Here is a 20,945-nt window from a genome sequence, read left to right as displayed (position 1 = left end):
TTTTTATGGGTAAACATTGACAAGTACGGATAAATATGGATTTTTAATTGATTTTTGTGGGTAAATATTGATAAATATTGATTTTATATGGGAAAATATGGCTTTTATATGGATTTGTATGGGTAAATATGGATGAACATGGATAAATATGTTTTTATATGGATAAATATTGATAATTAATTATATTTGTGGATGTTTATGTGGATCAATATTGATAAATAAGAATATTTATGGATTTTTATATGGATAAATATTGATAAATAAGGACTTTTATGTTTTTTTTAAACCCCCATAAATGCCAAAAAAACCCCATCAAACCCAGATAAAACCCCCATAAAACCTCCCAAAAAACATAAAACCAAAAAAAAACACCCATAAAATCCATAAAACCCCATTAAAATTCCCCCAAACCCCATAAAACCCCACAATAATCTCATTTTTTGGTTATTTTTCCCTCCGGGAAAAGGGATTTTTATTAAAAGGATTTTTTATGGATTCGCCTCCGGGATCCTCTTTGGGAATCTCGGGATTAAGGGGAGCAGGGGAAAATAAAAATAAAAAAATAAAAATAAAAATAAAATTTCAAATAAAATTAATATAGTTTTATAATTTTATAATTTAAAAATATAATTTAAAAAAATATATAAATAAATAAAAATATAAATAAAATATAAATCAACATTAAAAGCCTCCCCTCGCCCTAAATCTTGGATTCTCCCATGCTAACGAGGCTTCCGTTATTAACCCCATAATTAATGACCGTTAATTAATTAATACCGCGGCCTGTTTTAATTATCGGGGGGGGGGTAGAAGGAGGATTCCAAAATCCCGGGTGGGTGGAGGGAAAAATGGTCTTTAAAGGGATTTTTTAGGGATTTTTAAGGGATTTTTAAGGGTTTTTAAAAGGATTTTAAATTATTTTAAAGGGGTTTAAAAGGGATTTTTAAAGGGTTTTTTAAAAATAATTTTAAGGGTTTTATGAAGGGTTTTTCGAAGAGAATTTTAAAGTGTTTTTTAAGGGTTTTAAAGGATTTTTAAAGAGGTTTTTAACTGGTTTTAAGGGATTTTCAAGGGGGTTTTTAAAGGGGATTTAAATGGGTTTTTAAATGGGATTTTTGAGGGGTTTTTAAAAGGATTTTTAAGGGGATTTTAAAAGAATTTTTAAAAGGGTTTTAAAAGGGTTTTGGGAGGATTTGGGGTTTTTAAAGGAGGTTTTTAGGGGGTTTTAAAGGATTTTTAGGGGGTTTTTAAGGGGAGGTTTAAAGGGGGTTTAAAAGGGGATTTTAAAGGAATTTAAAATGGAATTTTAAAGGGGTTTTTAAGGGGATTTTGGGGGTTTTTAAGGGTTTTTAAGTATTTTAGTGTTGAACCCCGGGGGGAACCGGGGAGGGGGGGCTCCGGAAGGTGAAAAAATTTGGGATTTTCCGTCTGGTTTTGGGGGTTTTTCCTCTTCAAAAACCGGTATTGGTCTCGAAAAGCCGAGAAAAATGAAAAATTTCACCAAATTTATCCCATTTTGGTGCCAAGCCAAGGGGATTCTGCAGCCTCCTCGCCAAAATTCCCCTAAAAATTCAATTTTAGGCCCAAAAACCCCTTGAATTTTCACCTCTTGACCCCGCAGAGAAATTTTTCCCCTTTTTTTCCCCTCCCCAAATCTCTCAAAATTTGGGATTTTTATGCCCAGGATTGGACCCGAAAACGGAGGTGGGGAAATATTATTTTAATTATTAGTGATTAATTATTAATTGTAATTATTGATGATCAATTTTAATTATTAATCACCCCCGGAGGTGGAAATTTAATTCCAGGATTTTTTTTTGTTTTTTTCTCCCAGCCATTCAAGGGTTAAAATATTCCCGGATCATTTCAAAGGCTCCCGGGTTTTTTTTTTCCAAAATTCGCTTTTTTTGCCCCAAATAAAGCAAATGTTTTCTTTCCGGCCTAACCCCAGGGTCGGCTTTGTGTAGGAAATTCAAGGAGAAATCCCCGAGTTTTTTGGGGAAAAAAATGGGATTTAAAATTATTCCCGAGCCGCCGCCCCAGTGAAATCCCAAAAATCCAAAGGGGTTTTTAAAAAGCTTTAAAAAAATTGGGGTTAAAGATTAAAAATGGGGTTTAAAGCGAAAATAAAAAGGGTTTTAAAGGGAAATAAATGGATTTATAAGGGGGGAAATCCGCCCTAAGGACAAGGAAGGGAGCGGGCGAAAAACCCCAATAAATAAAATCTCAATAAATAAATAAAATCCCAATAAATAAAACTTCAATAAATAAAATCCCAATAAATAAAACCCCCAACTGGTTTTCTTTAAAAGAGATATTTTCCCCAAACAAAATAAGGGGGGAATGAAGGAAAAATGGGGAAAAAAAGGGGGAAAAAAGGGGGAAACTCAAGAAAAAAAAGGGGAAGAGGGGAAAAGAAAAGAAAGAAGAAAAGAGAAGGAAAAATATTTTTAAAATAAGGGAAAATAGGGAAAAAATGAGGTAAAAATAAGAAAAAAATATGGAGAAATGAGGAAACAATTAGGGAAAAAATAAGGGACAATTAGGGGAAAATAAGGGAAATAAAAGGGAAAAATAAGGAAAAAAAAGGAAAACAGAATAAAAAGGAGAAAAATAAGAGAAGGAAGGGAAAAAATGGAAGAAAAAATAAATAAGAGAGGAAAAAAAAAGGAGGAGAAGAAGAGAAGAGAAGAAATAAGATTAAAAAAGCAAAATTAAGAGGGGAAAAATAAGATTTTGTTTTTTAAAGATGGGGAGAAAATGGGGGAGGGGAAGAAAAGAACCAGGGAAAAGAAAAAAGAAAAAAAATACAACACACCAAAAAAAATCAATAATTAAAACCCCGCGCCCCTCCCCGCCCCGAGTTTGACCTTTCCACAAAACCAAAAAAAAATCAATTTATTCCCTTTTCCCTCGCCGATTTTGCCTTAAAAACCCGCAAAAAAACCACCAAAAAAACCGTAAAAAATCAAAATATTATTTTTTAATAAAGGAGGGGAATAAGAATGAGGGGTTTTTTTGGGTTTTTTGTGTTTTTTGGGGCGCGGGAGGGAATTTCCATGCGCGGCCCATCAATTACCCCTTGGCAGTGACCCGGGGTGAATCTCGGGTCAGGTCGGCGCTCCCGCATTGAAATTCGCTTTTTTCCGTTTTTTCCCCCAGGCGGAGCTGGGAACGGCCTCGGGGGGATGGGGAGAAACGCAGATTTCAGCGCCTTTTGGGCCTTTTCGGGGCGTTTGGAGCCGCTTTTTACAAAGTTTGAAAAAATTATTTTGAGGGGATTTTAAAGCGATTTTTACTGGTTCCTTCAGTGGTTTTTAAAGTGATTTTGAGCGCCTTTTGGGGCTTTTAAAGTGCATTTTTAGGTTTTTTTAGTTTTTTTTTTTTTTGCTATTTTTAGGTGATTTTTAGGCGATTTTTACTGTTTTCTTTAGTGGTGCTTTGGGGATTTTTAAAGGGATTTTTAGGGGTTTTTTTTGTGATTTTTTTGGGCTATTTTTAGGTGATTTAAAACCTATTTTTACTGTTTTCTTTAGTGGAGATTTAGTGGTTTTTAAAGTGATTTTTAGCGCCTTTTGGGGCATTTAAAGTGCATTTTTAGTGGTTGTTTTTTTTTTGCTATTTTTAGGTGATTTTTTTAGACGATTTTTACTGTTTTCTTCAGTGCTGCTTTGGGGATTTTTAGGGTGTTTTTTTGGCTATTTTTAGGTGATTTTAAATCTATTTTTACTGTTTTCTTTAGTGGTGCTTTAGTGGTTTTGAAAGTGATTTTTAGTGGCTTTTTTGTGGCTTTTGGGGGTTTTAAAGTGGATTTTTAGTGGTTTTATGGTGGGTTTTTTTGGGCTATTTGTAGGTGATTTTTAAAGCGATTTTTACTGTTTTCTTTAGTGGTTTTTAAAGATATTTTTTTTAATTGTGGCTTTGGTTATTTTTAGGTGATTTTTACTGTTTTCTTTAGTAGTGCTTTAGTGGGATTTTAAATGAATTTTAGTGATTTTTTTAGCGTGTTTTTGGTGGTTTTTAGGCGTCTTTAGTGATTTATTTAAAAAATGGAATAAAACCCCAAACGAGCCCGGGAGGACTCAAATAATTCAAAAACTCGAGGCGTGAAGGCACAAATTGGGAAAAAATTGGGATTTTTTGGGGAAGAATTCCACTTTAGAGCCCAAAATCCCATTTTGGGGCTTCCCTTCCCCCACCCTCATGGGGTTTTAATTTTTTTTCTTTTTCTTTGTGGTTTTGGTGATTTTTAGGGTTTTTTTTACTGTTTTCTTCGGTGGTGCTTCAGTGGTTTTTTAAGTGATTTTTTAGTGGCTTTTGGGGGTTTTAAAGTGGTTTTTAAATTATTTTAGTGTTTTTTATTTTTTTAGGTGATTTTTAGGCGATTTTTACTGTTTTCTGTAGTGGTATTTTAGGGATTCTTACTGTGATTTTTTTCAGTGTGTTTCTGGTAATTTTTAGGTGATTTTTACTGTTTTCTTTAGTGCTGCTTTAGCGATTTTTGAAGTGTTTTTTAGTGGTTTTCTAAGGGATTTTTTGGGGATTTTTAGTAATTTTTAGGGGGTTATAGTGACTTTTCAAGTGACTTTTTAGTGATTTTTAGGGGTTTCTTAGGGTTTTTTAAAGTGATTTTTAGGGTTTTTTAGTGGTGTTTTAGGGATTTTTTTTGGTGGGGTTTTAGGGATTTTTAGTGTTATTTTGGTGTTTTTTTAGTCGCTTTTCAGATTTTTTCCCGATTTATTCTTTTCAGGCGGCGTTGGCGCAACAAAAAGCAGGAAAAAGGGAAATACTGATAATTTTGGGGTGGTTTTGAAGGGCGAGGAAAGGCGAGGTTGGGTTAAAATCGGGATTTCGGCGATTCATTTCCCTGACAGGGGAAAAAAATCAATTAAAAATTTGCATTTTTGGCTCGGAATTAATTAGAGCGGAGCTCTTTCATCAGGGCGGGGGGAAAGGGCAGAAAAAAGGGGGGAAAGGACAAAAAACGGGAAAAATATTTTTTAAAAGGGGAAAAAGGAAAGAAAAGGGAGAAAATGATAAAGAAAAAGGGGGGAAAGGACATAAAAAGGAGAGGAAATTGATAAAAAAGGGGAGGAAATTGATAAAAAAGGGGGAGAAAATTGATAAAAAGCGAAAAAAGGACAAAAAAGGGGAAAGATCGATTAAAAAGGGGGGGAAGGGATAAAAAAAGGGGAAAAGGATAAAAAATGGGGGAAATTATTTTAAAAAGGGGGAAAGGACAAAAAAAAGAGGAAAAATGACAAAAATTGGGAAAAAAAACCCAAAAAATGGGGGAAAATACAAAACATGGGGGGAAGGGATAAAAAATAGGGGAAAGGGACAAAAATTGGGGGAAAGAGGCAAAAAAAAGAGGGGAAAACACAAAATAAAGGGGGGAAGGGACGGGGAAAAAAGAGAAAAAGGGTAAAGGGACCAAAAAAGGGGAAAAAAGGACAAAAATTGGGGAAAAGGACAAAATTGGGGGAAATAACAAAAATAAAGCTTAAAAAGTCGGCCAAAAATGGCAGAAAAAAATAATAAAAAAAGACAAAATAAATGATTTCATGACTCGTCACTGCCTGCGGCGGGGAAACCCCGAGGGGTTCAAAAAATACCTGGAAAATTCAATTTATTTTCTATTTTTGCGGGTTTTTTGGGGGAGAAACGCTGGAAACTGAGGGGCTCCAAGGGCGCATCCCCAGCAGGGATTTTTTGGCCGCAATTCCCGGGAAATCGGAGCCTCCCGGAGGGTTGGAAGTTGATTTTTTTTTTTTCTTTTTTTTTATCCCGGGTTACGGCGCGGTCAGTATGGAAATGAACCCGCCCAGACAAAGCCGCGGCTTGGAAAAAAAATCGCTTTTGTCCTCAAAAAAACCCTCCCGCCCCCCCCTCCGCGCCCGGCCCAAGGAAATCCGGAATTTTGGGGATAATTTGGATTTTTTTGCTGATTTTTGGGGTCTTTTTTCAGCCCCTCCGGGAATGGGGAGAGGGGGAGAAGGATTTGGGATAAAAAAGGCGAATTTGGGGTCGGTTCTGCTTTTTGAGGGGGGTTGGGGGGTGAAGAGGGGGAAAATTAAGAAAAAGGGGGAAAATTAGAAAAAGGGGGAAAAAATAAGAAAACGGGGAGAAAAAGGGAGGAAAATGGGGGAGAAAAAGGTTTAAAAATGAGGGAAAATTGGAAGAAATGAGGAAAAAAAAGGAAAAATGACAGAAATAAAATTAAAACAAAACCCAAACTCCCCAGCTCGAAATTCCCAGGAAAAAATAGTTCAAAAGAGATAAAAAAGAGGGGGAAATTGATTTTTTCTTAAATTTTTCCCTTTCTTTGTTGTTTTTTGATGGAATTTTCCAGGGGCCCCACGAGGGTGGGGGAAGGGAAGCCCCAAAATGGGATTTTGGGCTCTAAAGTGGAATTCTTCCCCAAAAAATCCCAATTTTTTCCCAATTTGTGCCCTCACGCCTCGAGTTTTTGAATTATTTGAGTCCTCCCGGGCTCGTTTGGGGTTTTATTCCATTTTTTAAATTAATTATTACTGTTTAATTTATTTTTTACTGCGCAGAGGAGAGGGAAAAAAAAATCCAATTTCTCCTTGAGAGAGCAACCTGTGGATATTTATTTATGGGTATTTATTTATGGATATTTATTTATGGGATTACTTATTTATGGGATTTATTGGGATGGGAAAATTCCCTTTATTCAGCCTCGGGATGGAGCCGGAGCCATAAAAAATGGATTTATTGGGGTGAAAATCCGGGTTTTTGGGGGTGGGATGGTTCCTGTTCATTTTTTAATTTTGGATTTATTTTTCCCCCATCCCTGTTTGGATCCTTGGCCCCAAAATCTCCCGGATTTTCCCCAATCCGTGCCTGGAATTCCGGGATTTGTGGTTTTAGGGAGGAGAGAGGGGAGAGTTGGAGATGCTCGGGGAGAATCCACACAAAAATATCCAAAAAAATCCCAAAATCAGGGAAAAAAAACCCCAAACAAATCCAGGGGTAAAGAAACCCCAAATTTATGGGGAAAAAAAACATATTTATTGGGAAAACCCCGAAATTTATGGGAAAACTCTCAACTTTAGGGGAAAAAAACCCAAATCCAGGAGGGGAAAAGCCCCAAATCCCGAAATTCGGGGTGGGGGGAAACCCTAAATACAGGAGGGGAAAAAAAGACAAATCCGAGGGATAAAAGTCCCAAATTTAGGGTAAAAAACCCCAAATCCAGAGAAAATAAACCCCAAATCCAAGGAGAGGTGGAAAAAGAACAAATTTGGGGGGAAAAGCCCCAAATCGATGGGAAAAGTCCAATATGGGAAAAAGAACCCCAAATTCAGGGGGGAAACCCCAAAATTTGGGGGAAAAAAAACCAAATCCAGGGGGATAGAAACCCTCAAATCCAGGGAAAAGAAATCCCAAATGGAGGGGAAAAAATCCCAAATTTAAGGGGAAAAATCCTAAATGGAGGGGGGAAAAATTCCCAAATCCAGAGGGGGAAAAAATTCCAAATCCAGAGGGAAAAACCCCAAATCCAGAGGGGCAAAAAACCCCAAATCCAGAGGGAGAAAAATTCCAAATTCTCGGGGAAAAATCCGAAATCCAGAGGGGGAAAAAGTCCCAAATTCAAGGGAAAAAACCCCAAATCCAGAAGGGAAAAATCCCAAATCCAGGGGAAAATCCCCAAACCCGGGGAAATTCCCCTTCCCGTGTTTTAATTGCGGCTCTCCCTAATTAATCCCTGCCCGCTGACGTCACCGAGGCGCTTTGATCCCACCTCGTTAATAATAATTAAAATTTCAAAATAAACATCGCGGCCAGGCGCGAGGGAACGAGGGATAGAAGAGGGGAAACCCCAATAAAATCCCATTTTTATTTTAATTATTTTTTTTTTCTTTTATGAGCGGAAAAAATAAAACAGGGGAAACCCCAATAAAATCCCGTTTTAATTTATTTTTTTTCCCCTTTAAATCCCCGAAGAGGGAGAAAAAAACCAAAAAAAAATCCGAGTAAAATCCTATTTTAATTGAAATTTTTTTCACTTTAAATCTCTGAATTGGAGAGGGAAAAATCAGAATAAAATCCCATTTTAATTTTGATTTTTTTTTAATAAAAAAAAAAAGAGAAACGCTTGCCGGGAGAGCACAAAAGAGCTCCCGCGAGTGATTTATGGCTTTTTACAACCCCATAAAAAGCTGGAACAAGCAGCCCCAAAGCCTCCGCCACCGCTGGCACATTTAGGGCTAATAAATAAAACATAAACAGTTAACTTTATGTGTCACTTTTATTGTTAGCGGGTAAAATATGGCCAGGAAAGGGTTTTTTTCTGGGATAATTGTTCACCCCGAGGCCTCGGCGGGATGGAAAAGGGGGAAAACCCTAAAAAATATTAAAAACCCAAAAAAAACACCAAAATCCCTGAGGTCGCAGGGGGTTGGAATTCCCAGTGGGAGCCGCGGGAATTGTGGAAAATTCGGATTTTTTTTTTTTTTTTTGGGAGGATTTTGGGGTTTTGGTGTCAGTGGGGTTGGGGAAGGAATTGGGGGGGGGAAGGGGGGGTTTGTGCCATAAAAGTGCCCCAAAATGGCCAAAAAAAGCCCCAAAATGCCCCAAAATACACAAAGGCACCCCAAGAGCGCCCAAACCGTCCCGAAAGTGCCGTAAAGGCCCCAAAATGCCACAAACTGCCCCAAAGGAGCCCTAAAGCCACCCAAAAATGCCCCAAATAACCCCAAACAACCCAAAACCCAAACAGCCCATCCCAAACAACCCCAAATCCACCCAAACCCAAACAAACCCCCCAAACTGCCCCAAAACCACCCCAAATACCCAAACCTCACCCAAATCATCCTAAACCACCCCAAACTGCCCCAAACCCACCTTAAATCCACATAAACCACCCCAAATCCATCCCAAAACACCCCAAAACACCCAAAACCACCCCAAACCCACCCCAAACCCATATTTGGGGTGATTTTATGGGATTTTTCTCCCTTCTCCACCCCAAACCACCCCAGCCCCCAAATTTGGGGGAATTTTATGGGATTTTCTCCCTTCTCCAGGTCCTGGGCCGGCCCCTCAGCCCCACTTGAGATTTGGGGGAATTTTGGGGGATTTTGGTTCCTGATCCTCTGTCTGGGCTCTCCCCTCACCCCAAATCCCCTCCCGCTGTTCCCGTCACAATTTGGGGGAATTTTATGGGATTTTCGCCCCCTTATCCCTGTCCTGAGTTAACCCTTTGCCTTCCCACTTATCCCCATCAGATTTTGGGGGAATTCTATGGGATTTTTGCTCCCTCATCCCTGCCCTGAGCTCTCCCCCACCCTAAATCCCCTCACATCAGATTTTGGGTGAATTTTACCGAATTTCTGGTCCTCTATCCCTGCCCTGAGCTCTCCCCTTATCCCAAATTTTCCTCCTACTGTTCTCTACCCCAATTTGGGTGAATTTTACCGAATTTTTGGTCCTTTATCCCGCCCTGAGCTCTCCTCTCACCCCAAATTTCCCTCCCGCTGTTCCCTACCCCAGTTTGGGTGAATTTTATGGGATTTTCGCTCTTTTATCCCTGTTCTGAGTTAACCCCTCACCCCAAATCTCCCTCCCACTCATCTCCATCACAATTTGGGGAATTTTACGACACTTTTGGTCCTTTATCCCCGGCCTGGGCTTCCCCTCACCCTCCCACTGTTTCCCACCTCGATTTGGGTGAATTTTATGGGATTTTCACTCCCTTGTCCCTGGCCTGAGTTAACCCCTTGCCTTCCCACTCGTCCCCATCACAATTTGGGGGAATTTCATGGAATTTTCATTCCCTTATCCCTGGTCTGAGTTAACCCCTCACCCCAAATCCCGTCCCACTCTTCCTCATCTAATTTTGGGTGAATTTTACCGAATTTTTGGTCCTTTATCCCGCCCTGAGCTCTCCTCTCACCCCAAATCTCCCTCCCGCTGTTCTCTATCCCAGTTTGGGTGAATTTTATGGGATTTTCATACTTTTATCCCTGTTCTGAGTTAACCCCTCACCCCAAATGTCCCTCCCATTCTTCCCCATCAAATTTTGGGTGAATTTTATGGAATTTTCACTCTTTTATCCCTGCCCTGAGCTCTCCTTCACCCCAAATCTCCCTGCCACTCTTCCCTATCAGATTTTGGGTGAATTTTATGAGATTTTCGCTCTTTTATCCCAGGTCTGGGCAGCTCCTCTGACTCAAATCTCCCTCCCCCTGATCTCCATCACGATTTGGGCGAATTTTATGGGGTTTTCGCTGTTTTATCCCTGCCCTGCGCTCTCCCCTCACCCCGAATCTCCCTGCCACTCTTCCCTATCAGATTTTGGGTGAATTTTATGGGGTTTTCGCTGTTTTATCCCTGCCCTGAGCTCTCCCCTCACCCTCCCGCTCTCCCCCACCCCATCCCCGCCGCGTTTTCCGCCCCTTCCGCCGCCCGATCCGGGTCCCTCTGTCTCCCCTCTCCCTCCCACGCCTCCCCCCGCCCGTTTTGGGTGAAATTTGCTCCTCTTTGGGTTCCTGATCCGGGGCCCGTCCGCCGGGCGTGATTGGCCGCGTCCGTCACATGGTGAAAGAAACTTTACGGGGTGGCCGCGAGTAGGAGGGCTTTATGGAGCAGAAAAACGACAAAGCGAGAAAAATTATTTTCCACTCCAGAAATTAATGATCATGAGCTCTTATTTGATGGACTCTAACTACATCGATCCGAAATTCCCTCCATGCGAGGAATATTCGCAGAGTAATTACATCCCCGAGCCCGGCGCGGAGTTCTACGGGCGCAGGGAGCCGGGCGGCTTCCCGCAGCACCCCGCGGAGCTTTTCGGGGTGACCCGCGGGGCGTTCCCCGAGCGCCCCTTCGGCTGCGGGGGGCTGCGGGGGGCCGGGGGGGGGAGGAGGAGGAGGAGGAGGAGGAGGAGGAGGAGGAGGAGGAGGGAGGCAGCACCTGGCGGAGAAGCCGCAGCTCTGCGAGCCCCCGGGGCCGGCGCCGTGCGCGGAGCCCGAGGCCGAGCCCGGCGCGCCCGGGAAGGCGCCGGTGGTTTATCCCTGGATGAAGAAGATCCACGTCAGCACCGGTAGGATTTGGGGCGGAAAAAACAAAAAAAAACCGGAAAAAAAACCACCAAAAAAATCCCCGGGGTTTTGGGGCCGCCGCCGGTCCCGCTTGGGCCGGAAGAACTTTGGTGTTGCTTCGCCTCTCTGCAAAAAATAACTTCATTTTTGGCACTGATTTCCTTCACCATCCTCATTCTACTCAAAAAAAAACTTCATTTTTGGCGTTGATTCCCTCATCATCCTCATTCTACTCAAAAATAACTATTTTTACCTCTGATTTCCCTCATCATCCTCCCCCTACTCAAAATAACTGTTTTTACCTCTGATTCCCTCATCATCCTCACTCTACTCAAAAATAACTATTTTTACCTCTGATTCCCCTCATCATCTTCACCCTACTCAAAAATAACTTTATTTTTACCTCTCCTTAGTGTTCCTTCATCATCCTCACTCTACCCAAAATTAACTATTTTTACCCCTGATTTCCTTCATCATCCTCACTCTACCCAAAAATAATTCTACTTTTACCTCTGATTCCCCTCATCATCCTCACTGTACCCAAAATTAACTATTTTTACCTCTCCTTAGTGTTCCTTCATCATCCTCACTCTACCCAAAAATAACTCTATTTTTACCTCTGATTTCCCTCATCATCCTCACTCTACTCAAAAATAACTTGATTTTTGGCACTGATTTCCCTCATCCTCATCCTGCCCCAAAATAACTTCATTTTTTACCCATGTTTTCCCTCATTGTCCTCATTCTGCCCCAAAATAACTTCATTTTTATCTCTCCTTTGAGTTCCTTCATCATCCTCACTCTGCCCAAAAATAACTTTATTTCCACCTCTGCCTTAGATTTCCCTCCCATCCTCACTTTGCTAATAAATAACTTTATTTTTGCCTCTGGTTTCCCTCCCTTTCTCACTTTGATAATAAATAACTTTATTTTCTGCTCCCCCACCATCCTCTCTCTGTCACCCCTCACTCCGTCCCCCGCTCAAAAATTAACTTTTTATTCTGATTTCCTTTGATTTCCGCACCACCCTCACTTCGTTCAAAATTCACTTTATTTCCCCGCTGATTTCCTGATTTCTCTCCCAAAATCCAAATTTATTTCTGCTCCCCGCACCCCCCTCACCATCCTAAAATTAACTTTATTTTTACCTGATTTCCGTCCCCGTCCTCACCCCCTTCTCTTCTGAAAAAGAACTTTATTCCCGCTGAAAAAGAAATTTATTTCTTCTGAAAATAACTTTATTTCCCCTTTGATTTCCCGCGCCATCCTCTCTCTGTTCTCTGCTAAAAAATAACTTTATTTTCTGCTCCTCTGCCTTTAATTTCCCTCCCCATCCTCATTTTGTCCCGGCTAAAAAAAATAACTTTATTTTTGCCTTTAATTTCCCTCCTCACCCTCACTTTATTCTTATTAAAAATTCACTTTATTTTCACCCCTGTACCTGATTTCCTGCACTATCCTCACTCTATTTCCTATTAAAAATTCACTTTATTTCCCTCCTCGCCTCTTTTTCCTCCCCATCCTATTTCCTAAAAACAACTTGATTTTTGCCTTTGATTTCCCTCCTCATCCTCACTTTATTCTTATTAAAAATTCACTTTATTTCCACCTCCATACCTGATTTCCCTCCCCACCCTCACTTTATTCTTATTAAAAATTCACTTTATTTCCACCTCCATACCTGATTTCCCTCCTCATCCTCACTTTGTTTTTATTAAAAATTCACTTTATTTCACCTCCGTACCTGATTTCCCTCCCCACCCTCCCTCCCACCGCTAAAAAATTCACTTTATTTCCCCTTTTTCCCCCCATCCTCCTGCTAAAATAACTTTATTTTTACCTTTCACCCCCTGCCCGCCCTCGCTGCATTTCCCATTCAAAATTCACTTTTTCCCCCTTTTCCCTCCGCACCCCGCTGCGGCCCCGCTGTGGAATTCCCATTTTTCCCCCTTTTTCCCGCCGCAGAAATGGGATTTTTTGGGAATTTCGCGGCTCGGGGCAGCACAATTGAGCGGAATTTACGGCTGCGGGCGGTAATTACACCCGCCATAAATTCCGCGTTTTATAGCGCAATAACTCAAATAATTCCCACAATTCGCGGTTCCAGCCGGGGAAGCCCTGCCCGGCCCGGCCCGGCCTCTCCCCGCTGATTTTGGGGCTTTTTTCTTTTTTTTTCCTGTTTAATTTGGATTTTTGGGCGTTTTTTGTGCGTGTTGGGTTTTCTTCTCCTTCCCTTCCCGTCCTTTATTTATTTATTTTAATCATAATTTTAAATTTTTTCTATTTTTTTCCTGTGTTGGGTTTTCTTCTCCTTCCCTTCCCGTTCTTTATTTATTTTTTTTAATCATAACTTCAATTTTTTTCGATTTTTTTCCTGTGTTGGGTTTTCTTCTCCTTCTCTTCCTGGCCTTTATTTATTTTTTTTATCATAACTTTAAATTTTTTCGATTTTTATTTTCTGTGTTGGGTTTTCTTCTCCTTCCCTTCCCGTCCTTTATTTATTTTTTTTAATAATAACTTTAATTTTTTTCGATTTTTTTTCTGTGTTGGGTTTTTCTTCTCCTTCACTTCCCGTCCTTTATTTATTTTTTTTAATTATAACTTTAATTTTTTTCTATTTTTTTTTTTTCTGTGTTGGGTTTTCTTCTTCTCTTTCCCTTCCCGTCCTTTATTTATTTTTATTTGTTATAATTTTAATTTTCCCGTTTTTTTTCTGTGTGAGGTTTTCTTCTCCTTGCCTTTCCCGTCCTTTATTTATTTTTTTAAATTATAATTTTAATTTTTTTGATTTTTTTTTTGGTTGGGTTTTCTTCTCCTTCCCGTCCTTTATTTATTTTTTTACTATAATTTTAATTTTTCCACTTTTTCTTCCATTGGGTTTTCTTCTTCTTCTCCCTTCCTTCCTTATTTATTTATTTTTTTATTTTAATTAGTTTCTGCTTTATTTTATCCATTGCGTTTCTCCTTTTCTTCCTTATTTATTTATTTTTTAAATATAATTTTTCGGCTTTTTTCCTCTGCTGGGCTTTTTTCTCCTTCTCCTTTCTGTCCGTATTTATTTATTTTTAAATTTAATTTTTCCGGGTTTTTTGTCCATTGGGTTTTCTTCTCTTCCTTTTTTTCTTTCTTTATGTTTTAAATTTTAATTCCTTTTCCCGGTTTTTGTCCATCGGGTTTTCATTCTTCTCCTTTCCTTCCTTGTTCATTTTTTAAATTTTATTTTTTCCGGATTTTTTGTCCGTTGCGTTTTCTCCTCCTTCTCCTTTCCGCCCTCTATTTATTTATTTTTAATTTATTTTTTCCCGATTTTTATTCTGTCCATTGACTTTTTTCTCCTTCTCCTTTTCTTCCTTTATTTATTTTTTATTTTAATTTTTTTCCTACTTTTATTTTGTCCGTTGGGTTTTCTTCTCCTTCTCCTCTGTGTCCTTTGTTTATTTATTTTAATTTATTTTATTTAAATTTATTCTTTCCTCTGTTGAGTTTTTTCCTCCTTCTCCTTTCCTTCCTTCATTTATTTTTTTTTAAATTTAATTTTTTACACTTCTTTTCCCTCTGTTTTCTTCTCCTTCTCCTTCCCTGCCTTTATATATTTAATTTTTTTTTAATATGCGATTTTTTTTTTGTTTGTTTCCTTTATTTCTTTCCCGGATTTTTTGGCCTTGTTTTCTTTTCTTTTTATTTATTTATTTTTCGTTGCTAATTTTTGTTTATTTAAATTCTTTCTGGGTTTTTTTTTCCTTCTCTTGTTCTCTCTCCCCGCTGTGTTTTTCTCTTTTAATTTATTTATTTTTGTGGGTTTTTCTCCCTTTTATTCCATTTCTTTGGTGTATTTTTTTTCCTATTTTATTTTTTAATGCTTTTTTTTTGTTAATCTGAATATTTGCTGTGTTTTTCTGTTTATTTCATTCTTTGCTGTGTTTTTTCCCCGTTAATTCCATTTTTTGGCCTTTTGATTCTGCTTGCTCACTTTATTTATATTTCTTTTATTTATTTTTAAAAATCTGTATTTATTTTATTTTTTGCCACTTTTTTTTTTATTATTATTAACCTGATTCTCTAAACCTGACCTTTTGCCTATTTATTTTCCTGTTAAATTTAATTTTTGACGTGGTTTTTTCTTTCCTGTTTACCTAATTCTCTTCCTATTTTTTCCTCTTAAACCTCATTTTTTCCCTATGTTTTTTCCCTGCTAACCTCACTTCTTTCTGCATTTTTTGTCCATTTTTTCCGTGTTTACCCTCATTTTTCCGCATTTTTTTTTCCGTGTGCCTTTTCCTGTTACCCTGACTCTTTTCCACTCTTCCTTTTCCCTTAACCTGATTTTTTCCCTGTTTACCTCCTTTTTCCCTGTTTTTTTCCCGATTAACCTGATTTTTTGTGTATTTTTTTCCGTTAACCTGATTTTTTGTGGTTTTTTTTTTTATTAATTTGATCTCCATTTTTTCCCCTTTTCCCCCATTTATTCACCTTTATTTCCCCTTTATCTCCCCTTTATTTTCCTCTCATTCCCCCATTGATTCCCATTTATTTCCCCTTTTTCCCCCCTTTATTCCCCCTTTTATTAATTTCCCCCTTTATTCCCCCTTTTATCCTCATTTTCCTGCTATAATTTCTGACCTTTCCCCCCACTTTTCCCTTTTTCCCCCTATACATTTTATCCTTTTTTCCCCCTTTTCCCCCCATAATTTCCCTTTTCCCCCACATAATTTCCCCCCTCCCCCCATTTCCCCCATTTTTCCCCCTTTTTCTCCCCCAAAAATATTTTTCTTTTCCCCTTTTTCCCCCTTTTATCCCTTTTCCCCTATAATTTCCCCCTTTTTATCCCCCTGTAATTCCCCTCCTATAATTTCCTATAATTTCCCCATTCTCCCCATAATTCCCCCATTTCTCGCCCCCATAATTATTCTCTTTCCCCCCCCTATAATTCCCCCCTTTTCCCTCATTTTCCCCTTATATTTCCCCTCTTTTTCCCCGTTTTCCCCCCTATAATTCTCCCCTACAATTACCCACTTTTCCACCCCATTTCCCCCTATAATTCCCCACTTTTTCCCCACTCCCCCCAATAATTCCCCCATTTCCCCTCCTTTTCCCCCATAATTCCCCCATTTCCCCCCTTTTTTACCTTTTTCATCCCTTTTCCCCCCTCCCCCCTATAATTCCCCACTTTTCTCCCATTCCCCCTCTATAATTCCCCATTTCCCCCCTTGTCCCCCCATAATTTCCCCCCTTTCCCCCCTATAATCCCCCTTTCCCCCCTTTTCCCCCCTTACCTCCACTGTAATTCCCCCCTATAATCCCCACTTTTCCCCCTATAAATATTTCATTTTCCCCCCTTTTCCCCGTTTTATCTCCATTCTCCCCTTTTTCCCCATTCCCCCCCTTGTGCCCCTATAATTTCTCCCCTTTCCCCCTACAATTCCCCCCATAATCCCCGTTTCCCCCCTATAATTCCCCCTTTTTCCCCTATAATTTCCCCCCATAACCCCCTCGTTCCCCCCCATGTCCCCCCTATAATTTCCCCCCCTTTCCCCCCCTATAACCCCCCGTTTCCCCACCCTTTCCCCCCATCATTCCCCCCTATAATGCCCCTGTTTCCCCCCTGGTCCCCCCTACAATTTTTCCCCCTTTTCCCCCCCTACAATTTCCCCCTCTTCCCCCCCCATAACTCCTCATTTCCCCCCTTTCCCCCCTATAATTTTCCCCCCTTTTCCCCTCTTTCCCCCCTATAACCCCTCGTTTCCCCCCGTACAATTTCCCCCATTTCCCCCTATAACCCCTTGTTTCTCCCCCTACAATTTCCCCTCTTTTTCCCCCTATAACCCCCGTTCCCCCCCTACAATTTCCCCCATTTCCCCCCCTCTAACCCACTTTTTCCCCCCTACAATTTCCCCTTTTCCCCCCTCTAACCCCTTTTCCCCCCTACAATTTCCCCCTCTTTTCCCCCTCTAACCCCCCGTTCCCCTCCTACAATTTCCCCTCTTTTCTCCCCTCTAACCCCCGGTTTCCCCCCTACAATTTCCCCCCCTATAACCCCGTTTTCCCCCCTACAATTTCCCCCCCTTTTCCCCCCTACAACCCCCATTTCCCCCCCTCTTTTCCCCCCTCTAACCCCCGGCTTCCCCCCCTACAATTTCCCCCATAACCCCTCGTTTCCCCCCTTTTCCCCCTATAATTTCCCCCCTATAATTCCCCGTTTCCCCCCTGTTCCCCCCTACAATTTCCCCCCTTTCCCCCCTATAACCCCCGGGTTCCCCCCTACAATTTCCTTCTCTTTTTCCCCCATAACCCCTGGTTTCCCCCCTTTCCCCCCTACAATTTCCCCCCCTTTTCCCCCTCTAACCCCTTTCCCCCCCTAACCCCCTTTCCCCCTCTTTCCCCCCCTCTAACCCGTTTCCCCCCGTGTCCCCCGGCAGTGAACCCCAACTTCTCGGGGGGCGAGCCGAAGCGCTCCCGCACGGCGTACACGCGGCAGCAGGTGCTGGAGCTGGAGAAGGAGTTCCACTACAACCGGTACCTGACGCGGCGGCGCCGCATCGAGATCGCGCACGCCCTGAGCCTGAGCGAGCGGCAGATCAAGATCTGGTTCCAGAACCGCCGCATGAAGTGGAAGAAGGATCACCGGCTGCCCAACACCAAAACCCGCGCGGCGCCCGCGGAGCCGCCGCCGCCGCCCGCGGAGCCGCCGCGGCCCGAGGACATCACCCGCCTGTAACGGGCGGGGGTGCGGGAATTCGGGGAGTTCTGCCTGGGATTCGGAAAAATTCGGGGAGTTCTGCCCGGGTTACTGCGGGAATTCGGGGAGTTCTGCCCGGGTTACAGCGGGAATGCGGAAAAATCGGAGTTTTCTGTCCGGGATACGGCGGAAATGCGGAAAAATTCGGGGAGTTCTGCCCGGGATACTGCGGGAATCCGGGGAGTCCTGCCCGGGATTCGGAAAAATTCGGGGAGTTCTGCCCGGGATGCGGCGGGAATTCGGGGAGTTCTGCCCGGGTTACTGCGGGAATTCGGAAAAATCGGAGTTTTTCTGTCCGGGATACAGCGGGAATGCGGAAAGTTCGGAGAGTTCTGCCCGGGTTCCAGCGGGAATTCGGATTTTTCCCTGTTCTCTGCCCGGGATACGGCGGGAGTGCGGAAAATTCGGAGTTTTCTGTCCGGGTTCCAGCGGGAATGCAGAAAAATCGGGGAGTTCTGCCCGGGATGCGGCGGGAATGCGGAAAAATTGGAGTTTTCTGCCTGGGTTAGAGAGGAAATTCAGATTTTTCCCAGTTTTCTGCTTGGGTTAGAGAGGAAATTCGGATTTTCCCCAGTTTTCTGCCCGGGTTCCAGCGGGAATGTGGAAAAATCGGGGTTTTCTGCCTGTCTCAGAGAAGAAATTCAGATTTTTCCCAGTTTTCTGCCTGGGTTAGAGAGGAAATTCGGATTTTTTCCCAGTTTTTGCCTGGGTTAGAGAGGAAATTCGGATTTTCCCCAGTTCTCTGCCCGGGTTACAGCAGGAATGCGGAAAAATCGGATTTTTCTGCCTGGGCTAGAGCGGGAATGCGGAAAAATCGGGGAGTTCTGCCCGGAATACAGCGGGAATTCGGATTTTTCCCAGTTCTCTGCCTGAGTTAGAGCGGGAATTCGGAATTTCCCCAGTTTTTTTTGCCTGGGTTACAGCGGGAATGCAGAAAAATCGGATTTTTCGGCCTGGGTTAGAGCGGGAAAGTCGGGAAATTCAGAGTTTTCTGCCTCGGTTATAACGGAAAAGTCGGAAAATTCCGAGTTTTCTGCGCGGGTTATAGCGGGAAATTCGGAAAATTTGGATTTCTCTGCCTGGGTTAGAGTGGAAAAGTCCAAAATTTTTGATTTTTCTCCCTCGGTTGTAGCAGAAATTGGGAAAATTCGGAGTTTTCTGTGCGGGATGGGAAGAAACAGGCAAGAAATTCCGAGTTTTCTGCCTGGGTAATAGCGGAAAAGTCGGGAAATTCTGAGTTTTCTGCGCGGGTTATAGCAGAAATTCGGAAAATCTGGATTTTTCCACCCGGGGTGGTAGTGGAAATTTGGATTTTTCTGCCTGCGTTATGAGGAAAGAGGCGGAAAATTCGGAGTTTTCTGCACGGCTTGGCAGGAACTGGCAGGAAAATCGGGGTTTTCTACCTCCATTATAGCGAAAAAGTCAAAAATTCGGATTTTTCTACCCCGGTTGTAACGGGAATTCAGAAAATTCGTAATTTTCTGCCCTGGTTGTGAAGGAAAATCCAATTTCCTCACGGGTTATAAAGAAAAAGTTGGAAAATTCGGATTTTCCCGCCTGGATTGTACCGGGAGTTGGAGTTTCCACATGGATTGGGATGAGGAATTCCAAAAATTCCGATTTTTCCACCCAGGTTGTGACAGGAATTCCGGTTTTCCCCATGGGAATTTCGGATTTTTTGGAAAAATTCGGATTTCCCCGCCCAGATTAGAAAGGAAATTACGATTTTCCACCCGGTTTATCACAGAAATTCCAATATTTCCCACCCGGATTACGACAGAAATTCCGATTTTCCAAAGGAAAATTCCCAAATTCCCGCCCAGGTTTTGAGGAAAAACCCGAATTTCCCACCCCAAAAATCCGCGCCGTGCGGGGACTCTGCCTGTGGATAGATTCTAATATATAAATCTCTATATTTGGGGTTTTTCGTGTTATTTTGGGGGGCTTTGGCCGCGGGGTGAGAGGAATTGTCCCTTTGTTGTCGGTATTTTCTTGTTATTATTATTAATTATATTATTCTTTTATTAAGCCCCCTGTGGCTGTCAAAAATCAGCTTTTTTGGGGGTTTTCCCTGTTGTTATTTTATTTAAATTATTAGTATATTTATTATTATTATTATTATTATTATTATTATTATTATTATTATTATTATTATTATTATTATTATTATTATTATTATTATTATTATTATTATTCCCCTACGAGTCAACACTCAACCTCTTTTTAGGATTCTCCCTATTATTTTTAAATTATTTTTAATTATTTTTTTTATTATTATTAATATTATTTTATTGCCCCTGTGCGTGTCAAAACTCCACCCCTCTTTAAATTCTCCCAATTATTATGATTAATTATTTAAATTATTATTTTATTAATCCCCTGTGCATGTCAAAGTTTGACCCCTCTTTAAATTCTGCCAGTTATTATTATTAATAATTTTAATGATTATTTTATTAATCCTCTGTGCGTGTCAAAACTCCACCCCTCTTTAAATCCCCCCAATTATTATCATTATTAATATTTAATTATTTAAATTATTATTTAATTAACCCCCCCCATTTTTAGCTGCATGTCGGAGGTCGCATGAGCCCAGGTGGCGGCACCTGGAGAAACTTTCCAAAAACGGGTTTTTCACCCCCTTTTCAGAGTTTTATTTATTTTTAAATTATTTTTATTTATTTTCTATTTATTTTCTATTTATTTTGGGGTGCGGGAAACCTTGGGGGGGTCAAGGGGAAGCATTGGGGGGTTTGGAGGGTGAAAAACACCAAAAAAACGAAAATAAATCAAAATATTGCGATTTTTCCCCCTCCCAAACACACAGATTTTGGCGAGGGGACAAAAAAAGCTGAAAAATCGCGATTTTGGGGCAGGGAGGGGAGAAATTAATGAAAAACAGCTCAGAGGGAGGAAAAAAAGGAGAAAATTTGATTTATTTGCCCCAAAAAGCCGCTCCGAGAGGGTTTGGTGGTGGTTTTTTTGTGTTTTTCAGGCGGAAAAATGGAATTATTGAATTTCCCCCCTCCTGCTCGGTGTAAAATTGCAATAAAAAGGGAATTTTGGTGCGTTCTGTGACGGTCTCAGTGCTCAATAAAAAAATCGGTGTCAATTTGTTTTATTTCCGTCTCTGGTGCGATTTT

General features: G+C 41.1%; 1 protein-coding gene across 1 annotated transcript; it reads left to right on the top strand.

Annotated features, from left to right (window-relative positions):
• The first annotated feature begins 10,306 nt into the window (after positions 1 to 10,306).
• Positions 10,307 to 17,807, top strand: HOXC4 (homeobox C4). Its single transcript, XM_041711634.2, is given in 3 exon segments — positions 10,307 to 10,907; positions 10,909 to 11,071; positions 17,486 to 17,807. Coding segments are annotated over 3 exon segments (708 nt in total). The 5' UTR covers positions 10,307 to 10,661; the 3' UTR covers positions 17,785 to 17,807.
• The last annotated feature ends 3,138 nt before the right edge of the window (positions 17,808 to 20,945 follow it).

Source organism: Taeniopygia guttata, chromosome 29 (genome assembly GCF_048771995.1).
Source record: "Taeniopygia guttata chromosome 29, bTaeGut7.mat, whole genome shotgun sequence".
Classification (NCBI taxonomy): Eukaryota; Metazoa; Chordata; class Aves; order Passeriformes; family Estrildidae; genus Taeniopygia; species Taeniopygia guttata.
The sequence above is the reverse complement of the archived record's forward strand: the minus strand, read 5'-3'. Positions and strand labels throughout refer to the sequence as shown.